The sequence below is a fragment of the Nerophis lumbriciformis genome, linkage group LG21 (genome assembly GCF_033978685.3).
Source record: "Nerophis lumbriciformis linkage group LG21, RoL_Nlum_v2.1, whole genome shotgun sequence".
NCBI lineage: Eukaryota > Metazoa > Chordata > Actinopteri > Syngnathiformes > Syngnathidae > Nerophis > Nerophis lumbriciformis.
This window is the reverse complement of record NC_084568.2, coordinates 22956208-22972016: the sequence shown is the minus strand read 5'-3', so window position 1 is coordinate 22972016 and position 15809 is coordinate 22956208. Positions and strand designations below refer to the sequence as shown.

Genomic DNA, 15809 nt, shown 5'->3' with positions numbered 1-15809 from the left:
ACGTGATTGCAGGTCAGATTTTTCTAGGGACAACACTAAAGCTGTGTTCAAAATGTGGGTTTTTTACACAGTCGCGGTCAGTTCGGACTTCAGATAGAGACTCAAAATGGCGTGTAAGCTGCCAATAAATTCTTAAAGTAACAGGACACATTATATAAAGTTCCACGGCAAACTCGATCTAAACTGTCGACCCCTTCGTCAGCAAAAAAACCAATAGCCTTCGTCCGCAATCCTGCAAGTCTCTTGTGGCGTAACGGAGTACGCTCTTGCCTCTAATGCCAAGAGCCGTGGCACCGATCCTTGGCAACGTCAATATCGGATTGTGCATTGACTCTAAACATTAGCCTTGATCAGATAACACAATACATGCTGCATTTATTCTCTTTCAACCAGCCAACACAAATCGAGAGCTGGATGACGGAGAGGTTGTGTCAAGAAAATAAATAATCGCTTAAAAGCAAAAATAAAAATGCAGAAAAGCTCCCCTGTTCTGTACATACCATTTTCCAAGTTCGGGGGTCAGCAACCCACGACTCTAGCGCCGACCGAGTGGCTCCCTGGACCTCTTTCAGAGATATATGAAAATGGAAAAAGATGACGGAAAAAATATTTTTTGTTTTAGTATGTTTTCTGTAGGAGGACAAACATGACACAAAGCGTCCTAATTGTTAGAAATCCCACTGTCTATATTAAACATGCTTCACTGATGAGAGTATTTGGCAAGCACCGTTTTGTCCTACTAATTTCAGCGATCCTCATCGTAGTTTGTTTACATGTACAACTTTCTCCGATGCTGCCACAGAAAGACGTGTTTTATGCCACTCCTTCGTTGTCACATTTTGTCTACCAAACGTTTTATGCTGTGCGTGAATGCACAAAGGTGAGCTTTGTAGATTTTATTGATTTGCTGAAGTGCTATTCAGGCATATTTGTTCAATCCATGACTGCAAGCTAATCATTGCTAACATGCTATTTAGGCTAGCTTTATGCACATATTGCATCATTATGCTTCGTTTGTAGGTATATTTGAGCTCATTTAATTTCCTTTACTTATGTCCTCTGTGTATTTAATTTATATTTGCGTGACACATTATCTGTATGTAATATTGGCTGCATTTCTTATAGTTGTTTGTGTGCCACGTTGTTCCAGACCACAGCAAATGTTACCCAGCTTGCAAAGATTGTAATGAAGAAAAAAACAGCCTGCCGTTTCCTTACACTTGGACACACACATCTATAACTTTGGCCATTCTGAGCCAGTAATTTCCAGAAGTTATCTCATCCTGTGAGAAGCCTTCATTTTATTAATGATTTTCAATGTTGCAAAAATGTGTAGAATAAAAATTGAAATACAACATTTCTGTCAACAAAGATTTGCATCAGCCTTTGATAGTAGGCTAATATAGCTAATATAGACACTAGTAGGCTAATATAGACACTTACATCATGTGTTGATGGGGACGGCCTGGCGAAGTTGGGAGAGTGGCCGTGCCAGCAATTTGAGGGTTACTGGTTCAATCCCCACCTTCTACCATCCTAGTCACGTCCGTTGTGTCCTTGAGCAAGACACTTCACCCTTGCTCCTGATGAGACTGGTTAGCGCCGTGCATGGCAGCTCCCGCCATCAGTGTGTGAATGTGTGTGTGTGAATGGGTGAATGTGGAAAATAGTGTCAAAGCGCTTTGAGTTCCTTAAAAAAAAGGTAGAAAAACGCTCTACAAGTATGACCCATTTACCATTTTACCGTTTGCCTTCATTATAACACGTATATAAGGCTTTTAATATTTTGCGGCTCCAGACAGATTTGTTTTGGGGTATTTTTGGTCCAATATGGCTCTTTCAACATTTTGGGTTGCCGACCCCTGTCCTAGTTAGACAACAATATATGTAGTCCCTCTACCTCCCTAAGCCTATATACCATTATCCCAAAATCACAGAAAACATGACACAACCTGCCATATCATATGAAACTAACATGTTGGGAAAATTCATAGTCAAGACTTAAAGACGTAATGCATCAAAAATTAAATTGTTTTCTTTCTCACTATTCGATTCCATTCAGAATCACTTTCACATGATTCTCGTAATATATAATTTGTATATAAATAATAATGAAAACTTTTTCAAAACAGATTATAAAATCTTCTCTTGGCTGCTTTTGCAGTGTTGGCCTAAAAAACATATCTTTTTTAAATACATTTTCAAAATGTTATAGACAAAAATTAATCTTATAAAAAAAATTACAGCAACTTCAACCCAATCCCAGCTTTACAATACTTAGGATATAAATGTACAAAGTAATTGAGATTACATAAAATTGGGGGTTAAATCACCAAAAATTATTCCCGGGCGCAGCCACCGCTGCTGCTCACTGCTCCCTTCAACTCCCAGGGAGTGATCAAGGGTGATGGGTCAAATGCAGAGAATAATTTTGCCACACCTAGTGTGTGTGTGACTATCATTGGTACTTTAACTTTAACTTTTAATACAAGTACTTACCAAAAATAACATAATGAATAATAGTTGCTCAATGTTTTTAATCCCAAAACATATTTATTTATTTTATTTATTTTTAATTTTTTTTTTTTTTTTTTTTTTTTAAACAGGTCAAAAGTTTGTACACACCTTCTCATTCAATGCGTGTTCTTTATTTTCATGACTATTTACATTGTAGATTGTCACTGAAGGCATCAAAACTATGAATGAACACATGTGGAGTTATGTACTTAACAAAAAAAAGGTTAAATAACTCAAAACAGGTTTTATATTCTAGTGTCTTCAAAATAGCCACCCTTTGCTCTGATTACTGCTTTGCACACTCTTGACATTCTCTCGATGAGCTTTAAGAGGTAGTCACTTGAAATGGTTTTCACTTCACAGGTGTGCCTTATCAGGGTTGATTAGTGGAATTTCTTGCTTTATCAATGGGGTTGGGACCATCAGTTGTGTACTTTATATATATATATATATATATATATGTTTAGTTTTTTTATTATGACTTTTGTGCACCCCTACACATTATGTGGGTTTGTTATTACACATATGGCCAGCAGGGGGTTTTGTGTGTCAAATTATGCCTGACGCTTCTCGAACCAACTGGCCGTGGTGGTTCAATGCCTCAGGAGGTTTGATCTGACTATCACAACAGTTTATTAAAATGCACACCCGTTGTCAAGGAAGCAATCAAAACTAGACAGCCTCGTTCAGAGGACGACGCTGGCAGAAGAAGCTTCCCGATTGACAACCAGGAACAGTTGTGTCATTTTATTGTCAGTCGAGAAACAATTAACACAAGTCCAACACAGTCATGAAGGATCATAGATAGATAGATAGTATTTTATTGATTCCTTCAGGAGAGTTCCCTCAGGAAAATTTTAATTCCAGCAGCAGTGTACAGAATTGAGATCGCAAAAAGTAAATATTGGGGTTATAAATGGAAATAAAATAGAAAATATAACAATAAGCATAAAAATATAACAGTAAAAATAAGAATATAACAAGAGAAACTATGCAGTAGTGACCATGTTATGAAAATTAGGGATGTCCGATAATATCGGACTGCCGATATTATTGGCCGATAAATGCTTTAAAATGTAATATCGGAAATTATCGGTATCGGTTTCAAAATTATCGGTATCTGTTTCAAAAAGTAAAATGTATGACTTTGTACACGGACGTAGGGAGAAGTACAGAGCGCCAATAAACCTTAAAGGCACTGCCTTTGCGTGCCGGCCCAATCACATAATACCTACGGCTTTTCACACACACAAGTGAATGCATGCATACTTGGTCAACAGCCATACTGGTCACACTGAGGGTGGCCGTATAAACAACGTTAACACTGTTACAAATATGCGCCACACTGCGAACCCACACCAAACAAGAATGACAAACCCATTTCGGGAGAACATCCGCACCGTAACACAACATAAACACAACAGAACAAATACCCAGAACCCCTTGCAGCACTTACTCTTCCCGGGACGCTACAATACACACCACCCCCGCTACCCCCTAAAACCCCGCCCACCTCAACCTCCTCATGCTCTGTCAGGGAGAGCATGTCCCAAGCTGCTGTTTTGAGGCATGTTAAAAAAAATAATGCACTTTGTGACTTCAATAATAAATATGGCAGTGCCATGTTGGCATTTTTTTCCATAACTTGAGTTGATTTATTTTGGAAAACCTTGTTACATTGTTTAATGCATCCAGCGGGGCATCACAACAAAATTAGGCATAATAATGTGTTAATTCCAAAACTGTATATATCAATATCGGTTGATATCGGAATCGGTAATTAAGAGTTGGACAATATCGGATATCGGCAAAAAAGCCATTATTGGACATCTCTAATGAAAATGTATTGCACTGGTAATTGCACTGCTGACATGACAAGATTACGACAAAAACTGAGGTACCACCGTACTGTTTGGTTAATCTTAAACAATTATACACTATTACAGTATGCCCTTTAGACATTTGCTGTATTTTTTTTTCCAATGTCATTTGTCTGGTAAAAGTATCATGCGAAAACTGTCCTACTGACTCCGGTAGCGACCACTCGAGCGGATCAGTTTAACACACCATAAAACTTTTCAACTTAACATCTGCTTCAACTGCCCTTCCAGTTGTCATTTTATATCCAGTCTGTCCTTCTCATGTTGTTACAGGTGTTCCACATAAGCTCATTCACACACGCAAACCATCTCCCAGGAGACATCTCCTGCAGCATGTTATGTCTTTATTGCCTCCCGTCACTCACACTGCCGTGGCCCTTCTTCCCTCGGCCTCACCCTGTTTTCATGTCTGGCCTCCCCTCTCCCTGATGTCTTTCAGGCTGTTCCTGAAAAGCCACAGCGGGACGGCAGGCAGACAGAGCAGCCTGGTGATCCACGGGGCAGACTTCAGCACCAAGGACATGGACAACGATAACTGCATGTGCAAGTGCGCTCTCATGCTCACTGGTGGTGAGTGCAGATTGATACGTTTCATGGCCAAACAGAGGACATGTTGAATGAAGCCTTGTCAAAAATGCACACTTTAAAGACACTATGATATTTAAAAAATATTACACACACACGCACATGCATGTAAATATATATGTATGTATATATATATATATATATATATATATGTATGTATGTATGTATGTATGTATGTATGTATGTATGTATGTATGTGTATATATATATGTATGTATGTGTATATATATATATGTGTATATATGTGTATATATATATGTGTGTATGTATGTGTGTTAGGTCAGAAAAAAACACAGAGGCTATATCATCCCTACAAGCCTGTTTTGCAGGTTTCCCTGATTATAGGCTTGTAGGGATGATATAGCCTCTGTTTTTTCTGACCTAACGTATATTCCGCTCTACCCAGGTATTGAGCACTGTATAACGGATAAACCACAGAAACCTTGACTCTATATATATATATATATATATATGTATATATATATATACACAGGTAAAAGCCAGTAAATTAGAATATTTTGAAAAACTTGATTTATTTCAGTAATTGCATTCAAAAGGTGTAACTTGTACATTATATTTATTCATTGCACACAGACTGATGCATTCAAATGTTTATTTCATTTAATTTTGATGATTTGAAGTGGCAACAAATGAAAATCCAAAATTCCGTGTGTCACAAAATTAGAATATTACTTAAGGCTAATACAAAAAAGGGATTTTTAGAAATGTTGGCCAACTGAAAAGTATGAAAATGAAAAATATGAGCATGTACAATACTCAATACTTGGTTGGAGCTCCTTTTGCCTCAATTACTGCGTTAATGCGGCGTGGCATGGAGTCGATGAGTTTCTGGCACTGCTCAGGTGTTATGAGAGCCCAGGTTGCTCTGATAGTGGCCTTCAACTCTTCTGCGTTTTTGGGTCTGGCATTCTGCATCTTCCTTTTCACAATACCCCACAGATTTTCTATGGGGCTAAGGTCAGGGGAGTTGGCGGGCCAATTTAGAACAGAAATACCATGGTCCGTAAACCAGGCACGGGTAGATTTTGCGCTGTGTGCAGGCGCCAAGTCCTGTTGGAACTTGAAATCTCCATCTCCATAGAGCAGGTCAGCAGCAGGAAGCATGAAGTGCTCTAAAACTTGCTGGTAGACGGCTGCGTTGACCCTGGATCTCAGGAAACAGAGTGGACCGACACCAGCAGATGACATGGCACCCCAAACCATCACTGATGGTGGAAACTTTACACTAGACTTCAGGCAACGTGGATCCTGTGCCTCTCCTGTCTTCCTCCAGACTCTGGGACCTCGATTTCCAAAGGAAATGCAAAATTTGCATGGTTGGGTGATGGTTTGGGGTGCCATGTCATCTGCTGGTGTCGGTCCACTCTGTTTCCTGAGATCCAGGGTCAACGCAGCCGTCTACCAGCAAGTTTTAGAGCACTTCATGCTTCCTGCTGCTGACCTGCTCTATGGAGATGGAGATTTCAAGTTCCAACAGGACTTGGCGCCTGCACACAGCGCAAAATCTACCCGTGCCTGGTTTACGGATCATGGTATTTCTGTTCTAAATTGGCCCGCCAACTCCCCTGACCTTAGCCCCATAGAAAATCTGTGGGGTATTGTGAAAAGGAAGATGCAGAATGCCAGACCCAAAAACGCAGAAGAGTTGAAGGCCACTATCAGAGCAACCTGGGCTCTCATAACACCTGAGCAGTGCCAGAAACTCATCGACTCCATGCCACGCCGCATTAACGCAGTAATTGAGGCAAAAGGAGCTCCAACCAAGTATTGAGTATTGTACATGCTCATATTTTTCATTTTCATACTTTTCAGTTGGCCAACATTTCTAAAAATCCCTTTTTTGTATTAGCCTTACACAATATTCTAATTTTGTGACACACGGAATTTTGGATTTTCATTTGTTGCCACTTCAAATCATCAAAATTAAATGAAATAAACATTTGAATGCATCAGTCTGTGTGCAATGAATAAATATAATGTACAAGTTACACCTTTTGAATGCAATTACTGAAATAAATCAAGTTTTTCAAAATATTCTAATTTACTGGCTTTTACGTGTGTGTGTGTGTGTGTGTGTGTGTGTGTGTGTGTGTGTGTGTGTGTGTGTGTGTGTGTGTGTGTGTGTGTGTGTGTGTGTGTGTGTGTGTGTGTGTGTGTGTGTGTGTGTGTGTGTGTGTGTGTGTGTGTGTGTGTGTGTGTGTGTGTGTGTGTGTGTGTGTGTGTGTGTGTGTGTGTGTGTGTGTGTGTGTGTGTGTGTGTGTATATACAGTACAGGCCAAAAGTTTGGACACACCTTCTCATTTGAATGTGTTGTCTTTATTTTCATGACTATTTACATTGTAGATTGTCACTAAAGGCATCAAAACTATGACACCTGTGAAGTGAAAACCATTTCAGGTGACTACCTCATGAAGCTCATCGAGAGAATGCCAAGAGTGTGCAAAACAGTAATCAGAGCAGAGGCTGGCTATTTTGAAGGAACTAGAATATAAAACATGTTTTTAGTTATTTCACCTTTTATTGTGAAGTACATAACTCTACATGTGTTCATTCATAGTTTTGATGCCTTCAGTGACAATCTACAATGAAAATAAAGAACACGCATTGAATGAGAAGGTGTGTCCAAACTTTTGGCCTGCAGTGTGTGAGTATGTGTATATATATATATATATATATATATGGTATATATATGGTATATATATGTGTGTGTGTGTGTGTACATAACACTGGCAACACAACTGTGTTGTTTATTCACAGTGTAAAACCGCTTCTAAATTACTAATCAATCACCACCAAAATAAACACAATTTATTTCAAGTAACATTATCACTGGAAGACAAGATGGAAAGGAATAGCTAAGCATGCTGCACACACACACCGAGCAGGACGACATAAGACGCTAACCGCTAAAGCTTCAATGTAAAGTATGGGCGATCAATTCAGATGTTGATACTATCAATACATAGTATAGTATCAGTATTAGAACGATTCTAAAGTAATTACATTGATATTCTTCTTCATCTCCTCATTATTACAAAATAGTTTGCCGGGGCGTTTTTCTAATATCTAATGATCGAAATGGGAGTCAATACTTGTTTTGCTTTTGTTTACGGTAGTTATTGTGCACTGGACCCTAATTTTGTTAAAAAAAATTTAAAAAAAGTAAATAGTATAAAATAGTGTTGAATATAATAATGTTTTTTATGGCAATTCCAACTTTGAACACAGCGTCCGATCCTATGTAGAGTGGCGCAGACTGCATTGCATGATTACCCAGGAATGGAGCCATATGAATCCCTTCCCTACTGTATAACTCAAGAATCATTCAGTTTGACCACAAGCCTTCTTCAGTTATGTACCAACAGGTTGAAATTCCTCCTGGAAAACATTGCAGCCTGTACATCTAGCTCAGGCCTGGGCAATCACTTTGACTCACGGGGCCAAATTTAGAGAAAAAAATGTGTCTGGGGGCCGGTATATCTATTTTTAGGAACACTAATACAAAACCTCACTATAATGTCTGATTGAAAGCTAAAAACGTTATGACAGACCGCCTGAAAAAACGGAAGGGAATTTGAATTTTTTTTTACTGAATGAGACACCCAGACTGTACATGACAATAAAGAATGTGGGATTTACAATATTACCTATGAGCGATAAAATACTGAATATTGACAAAATATGAACGTCACACCCCCTCTCGATCGACATATTTTACAATCAAGCGAAACGCAACAAAATGTAACAAACACAGCAAAATATGAACGTGAAGTGTAAAAAAAAAACCCACCTACAATGTGTTATATCTGATACATCACTAAGCTTTAGAACTTTGTTGTAAAAATCTCCTTCCGCATCTGACCCTGACACCCGCATTTCAGGCTGGCCGCTCTGGAAACAAACCAAGCCCACACTGCTTGGTGCCTCGTCTGAGCTGCTGTGACTTATCTTACCATAGTAACTACCGTATTTTTCGGACTATAAGTCGCAGTTTTTTTCATAGTTTGGCCGGGGGTGCGACTTATACTCAGGAGCGACTTATGTGTGAAATTATTAACACATTACCGTAAAATATCAAATAATATTATTTATCTCATTCACGTAAGAGACTAGACGTATAAGATTTCATGGGATTTAGCGATTAGGAGTGACAGATTGTTGGGTAAACGTATAGCATTTTCTATATGTTATAGTTATTTGAATGACTCTTACCATAATATGTTACGTTAACATGCCAGGCACGTTCTCAGTTGGTTATTTATGCCTCATATAACGTACACTTATTCAGCCTGTTGTTCACTATTCTTTATTTATTTTAAATTGCCTTTCAAATGTCTATTCTTGGTGTTGGGTTTTATCAAATACATTTCCCCAAAAAATGCAACTTATACTCCAGTGCGACTTATATATGTTTTTTTCCTTCTTTATTATGCATTTTTGGCAGGTGCAACTTATACTCTGGTGCGACTTATACTCCAAAAAATACGGTAATTAGATTACCATATTAACTAATTAGATTACCATGGTAACTACTAAGATGACCATAGTAACTAGTATATCATGCAAAAGCGCAGATTCCAACCATTGAAATACTTTGTATAGTTCAAGACTTACGGTCATTTGAAAACATCACTGCACATCATAATGGCGGATACAGTTTCATCTTAAAGATCCAAAAAAATTTTGGGGAATATCCGGCGGGCCAGATTGAAAAGCTTAATTTGCCCTGGTCTGGTCTCGCTACACGTATTAAGCCGCAGTTTGCATCTCCTCCCAGTTGAGCTGGAGTTGGAAAGTGAGCATAATAATAAAAATGTTTGGGCGCTGCACCAAATGTCAGCGTGATTTAACATGACATCGCTCCTCCTGCCTTGCAAGTGGAGCCCGGTGACCCGGGCGGCTCTTTAACTGCTTTCTGACAACTAATCAAGCTGGTATCGCCGCATGTCACCGCGAATAAATTGGACAATAAGAGCTGGCATCAAGTCACGGGTCAACACCCTGATAGCGTTTGATTCATTGCTTGTTGCCAGGCTCCAAGGACAACACTGACTCAATCCTGATCCTCATGCAGCCGTGTACTCACCGCGTCATGTATTTGCTGCATGCTATTGAATGACGTTGGTGAGAATATGTAAAATATAGAGTAAAATACAGTTCTGCCACATAAATGAGGGCAGAAATGCAGAAAAAGTACTTTATGACCGTTTAAACCAGGAGTGTAAAAACAAATTTTAGATCGGGGGGCCACATGGAGAAAAATCTACTCCCAAGTGGGCCGGACTGGTAAAATCACGGCACGATAACTTAAAAAAATAAAGACAACTTCAGATTGTTTTCTTTGTTTAAAAATAGAACAAAAACATTCTGAAAATGTACAAATCATAATTTTAGTTTGTTTGTTGCGGTTAATAGCATTCTATCTTTATTTGTTGTTATTTTTACTTTCTGAATAAATGATGTGATAATGTTCATCAGTCAACTCATTGGTGTTAATAAAGATAAACAAATAATGTCAAAATCAAATTACAGGATGTTATTTATGTAGTTTGTTCATTTTCCTCGACTGGTGCACTAACATCATGTGGTTTATTTTATTTGTTTACATATGTAGCATAATCTACAAAGATACAAAGAATTGCTATTGCGACATCTAGTGGACAAAAAGAGAACATAATTTTCTTTAATTCAAAAATTTCGGCCCATTTCAATACTTAGCAAGCTCATCCCGGGCCGGATAAAACCTGTTCGCGGGCCTGATCCTGCCCGCGGACCGTACGTTTGACACCCCTGTGATTTAAACACTCTTTGATTCTCATATTGTGGTGCGTGTACCACTCGTGGTACTCAGGGCTCCATCTCGCGGCACCCCAAAGAATCACTTGTTGAAAGTACAGTGTTTTGTTCCCCCTAGTGTATGTAATTTTACTGTGGCCAATACATCACAGGGGGAACTGTACTTTTTTCTGAATTCCTCCTATGATTCACAATCATTACGAGAGACAAGAACACACATTTTTTGTTTGTTTTTCAGGATTTTAAAGATGATAAAAAATGTTTGGAAAATGCGACTAATCGGAGTCACCGTTGTAGCCTTCAAAGCCCTCCAAAACAGCTTCAAAACCCTCTATCAACGTTTTGTATGCACACTGCAAGTATATATATATAAATGATAAATGGGTTATACTTGTATAACGCTTTTCTACCTTCAAGGTACTCAAAGCGCTTTGACACTATTTCCACATTCACACATTCACACACTGATGGCGGGAGCTGCCATGCAAGGCGCTAACCAGCAGCCATCAGGAGCAAGGGTGAAGTGTCTTGCCCAAGGACACAACGGACGTGACTAGGATGGTAGAAGGTGGGGATTGAACCCTAGTAACCAACAACCCTCCGATTGCTGGCACGGCCACTCTACCAACTTCGCCACGCCGTCCCCATATATATATATATATATATATCTATATATATATATATATCTATATATATATATATATATATATATCTATATATATATATATATATATATATATATATATATATATATATATATATATCTCAGTGACGTGAGGTTCATGACTGGTGAGGCACTGACTTCATCACAGTCAGATTTACAAACATATGAACCCTAAAGAGTATCTTATTCACCATTTGATTGGCAGCAGTTAATGGGTTATGTTTAAAAGCTCATACCAACATTCTTCCCTGCTTGGCACTCAGCATCAAGGGTTGGAATTGGGGGTTAAATCACCAACAATTATTCCCGGGCGCGGCGCCGCTGCTGCCCACTGCTCCCCTCACATCCCAGGGGGTGATCAAGGGGATGGGTCAAATGCAGAGGACAAATTTCACCACACCTAGTGTGTGTGACAATCATTGGTACTTTAACTCATTGCCGTTGTTAGGCCTATTTTAGGGGGGCTCAAGCCCCCCTAAAATATTCTTAAGACCCCCTAAATAATTTGGTGGTTTTTTTTTTTGTTTTTTTACAAATAAATGCCGACATATTAATTATAAAGTGGCCCAAATATGAGTTTAAATAAATAATCATATAACCTGTTATTATTCACTCAGTTTCCCCTCACTTCGTAGCGTAAGGTAGAGAGCCCTTTTCGTGCGTCGGTGTCCAATCCATTCCAGTTGTTCATATAGAAAATGCCCACATCACTCAAATTCCAGCCCGCATTTTCTCTGCGACCTTGCTTGCGGTCCTGCAGGTGTACGAAGCACATTGTCTTCCTTTACAATGAGTGAAGCTGCACAAAACCTTGTGTGTGCAATTGTAAATCATTTATTTTTTAAGTTTTGTGTTTCTTGTAGAATCTATATAAAGTAATATACATAAGCCTATTGTTAAAATAATGAAAAAAACATCATTAAATATATTAGTTTTGTTGTATTGTTACATTAATAGCAGTTTTATTATTATAGGATGGCTTGTTAAACATTTAATAGGATTTTCAGAGGGAGGAAAAACCAAGACATTTAATATAAAATGTAAAATGAATAAATACATAAAAAGAAAATATATGGTTAAAAGCCATCGTCCCGGGGAGCATTTCATTTCATCCCGTGCATTTAAAAAAAAAAAAAATAACAATGAATAATTTCTAAGTCTTTGTTAGCCGTTTGTGAAGTTTTGTGCTCGTGCGTAACATTCGCTCGCATCCTGTGCATCTCCTGGGGGCAAAGCCCCCCCTGTCCTTAAAAGCTAGTGACGCCCCTGCTTTAACTTAACTTTAACTTTACACATACAAACTGTAGCACACAAAAAAGCACATTTAATAAAAAAAACGTTATTATGGTCTTACCTTTACTTATAAGTGCGGGAACAGTGGTGTTCGTGTTGGAGGAGTTGTGAATGAATGAAATATGAAATCCATGCTGCAGTCTGCAAGTGTACCTAATGTTGTGTCCTTGCAGTCGTTCACAGATCCTCCGGCGCGAGCAATGTTGTTTTTCACACTTTTTGGCTTCTTGTTAAGTGACTTTTTTTGGGTGGATTCGGTCTTGCACGTGGAGGGTTTGGGTGTGGGCTTTGGTTGGTGTGGCGCTCTCGTCGGGGGGTGCAGTCTGCAGCGAAGGTGCCTTAACCAGCACCAGGAGGCGGGGTTACGCGAGCCTCACACAGTGCGTCTTCGCAGCAGTTTTATGATCGCTCAGCACAAGAAATACTTTACACACATACAGTTGTTGACAAAATACACTGTACATTATATACCTCAGCTAACTAAACTATGGAAATGTATAATATAGTTCATATAGCAATACGGTCTCACTGCACAGCAGACCAGCAGTTAGCCGAGTCCGTCCATGTTGAGGCACTGAGTGACGTGCCTCGACTGGCTGATGTTCACCGCACCGTCTCTTCTCAGTATTTGAACGGCGAATGTGAAAATTCAGCGATTTTGAATAAAAATAATCTAAAACTGGTGAAGTTAAATGGAAAATAACTTTATAGTATAATCATATAACAATTTAATTTTTTTTTTTTCTTTTTACATTTTTTTTCCTCACCTGCCTCTAGTGACCGCACGTCACTTATATATATATATATATATATATATATATATATATATATATATATATATATATATATATATATATATAACAATATATAGAATGTTCAATATTTACCGTCTTTTGTTCATTTTAATCAATGACTTCCTGCGCGCATTGATTTTCGTTTCCGTAGCAGCGCACTTCCTACTTCCGAAAATAAAACGCAAATCATTTTTCTAATCATGGCAAACGTGGTAACAGACAACAAAGATTATTTTCGGACAAATGACGATTCACAAACTTTTCTTTTTGAAGCTGAATATACGGAGGATGAACTGCTGCTTCTTTAGCCCAGTACGAAGGAAGAGTGAGAGGTTGGAGCAGACGGAAGCCGAGAGAGTGAGGTCAAAGTGAGTCGAAGCTGCGAAATGTAGAACTTGAAGCCAAGCTATTTCGTCATAAACGGAGTGCTTACCAAAATAAACAGGAAAAAAACGTCCCCGGCCAGCTGGACCAAACGCACAACTGTCCATGGAGTGAGTCACACTTTAATATTGTACATGATACACTTAGCACGTCATTACATACGCTGTCTGGCTGGCTGTGTACAAACAAAATATGAACTGCGGACTAATACTTTACAGATACTGTAATATAATTGTTCATGTTTTTCAGTCAGTACAGATCAGTGTTTTTTCACATTGTGTTGTGCATCGCAAACTCAAAAAAAGAAGCTAGCTTATCTCTTGCCGTAGTTAGCTTTATCACGCTGATGTGTTACTACACTAAAAAAAGAGTTTCTCATTGTTCGCTCTTACAATAACAATGTCGCTACAACTTGGTTATTATACAGGTTGCAGAATGTAACTAAGGGGTTGTACAATTTATTTGGATTTTGAAAACATTTTTTTGCACCTGAATCATCGCATCATAGAAGAATTATTTAAAAAAAAAAAAAAATAGTATTAATGTACCGGTAATATTTTTTAGTAACTAACAAAATGAGTTAGCCACTATTTACAGTTGATCTGAAAAACAATAAAACACTTCAATAGTACCGTATTTTTCGGAGTATAAGTTGCACCCTAGTATAAGTCGCACCTGCCGAAAATGCATAATAAAGAAGGAAAAAAACATATAAGTCGCACTGGAGTATAAGTCACATTTTTTGGGGAAATGTATTTGATAAAACCCAACACCAAGAATAGACATTTGAAAGGCAATTTAAAATAAATAAAGAATAGTGAACAACAGGCTGAATAAGTGTACGTTATGTGAGGCATAAATAACCAACTGAGAACGTGCCTGGTATGTTAACGTAACATATTATGGTAAGAGTCATTCAAATAACTATAACATATAGAACATGCTATACGTTTACCAAACATTCTGTCACTCCTAATCGCTAAATCCCATGAAATCTTATACATCTAGTCTCTTACGTAAATGAGCTAAATAATATTATTTGATATTTTACGCTAATGTGTTAATAATTTCACACATAAGTCGCTCCTGAATATAAGTCGCACCCCCGGCCAAACTATGAAAAAAACTGCGACTTATAGTCCAAAAAATACGGTAAATGCAGAATTGGTCATGTGAAAGTGGTTTGCGTTGAAGTCAGACAAAACCCTTTTTAGCTGTTATTATACACGCTAAAATGCAATAAAAATATTTAACAAAATAAAATTGAGGGTTTTGGACGACAAAAATAATTTTTGTACCTTTGGTGTGATAGCAAGTATTCAATAGTCATTAACTGTCTTCTAAACGTTGTTCTTCGTAATCTTCGGATGCATGCATAACTCTGCCTATTTATAACTATCAAACATTCTTAAGCCCCTCCTATTAAACCTGCTCATATGATTATTGTGCAAGGTGTCGTCCATGGGTCATTTAACAGACAGCGGACAGATCTCACTTGAGGAACAGCAACATAGCCCCTTGTCCAGTTACACAGCACTGGTCACTTCCTATTCAGTGCAAAGTAAGCTTCAAAATAATAGCCTGGTAGTATTAACGTGGCTTCGACCAACCTTTTATTGGGAGACTTCATTCGCGTCACATTTTTTTACTTATGAAAGTGTTAGTTGATGTCAGTAATGGTTCTTGTAATATTTACTAACGTTTGCTTTTACAAGGGGGAAGAGACAATATTGTCGTGGGCTATTTGTTTGGGCTAACTCAGTTTTTTAATGAAAATAAGTAGAGATGTCCGATAATGTCTAACTCTTAATTACCGATTCTTATATCAACCGATATCAATATATACAGTCGTGGAATTAACACATTATTATGCCT

The 15809-nt window shown here is 38.2% G+C and overlaps 1 protein-coding gene across 3 annotated transcripts in view; it reads left to right on the top strand.

The window, feature by feature from the left end:
• Positions 1-15809, top strand: part of angpt1 (angiopoietin 1) — a 251885-nt gene that overhangs the window by 213617 nt on the left and 22459 nt on the right. For all 3 annotated transcript variants that reach the window (XM_061982606.1, XM_061982608.1, XM_061982609.1), the window contains exon 8: positions 4837-4967. In XM_061982606.1, the coding sequence (XP_061838590.1) occupies positions 4837-4967 (131 nt within the window). The remainder of the gene's footprint in view (positions 1-4836; positions 4968-15809) is intronic.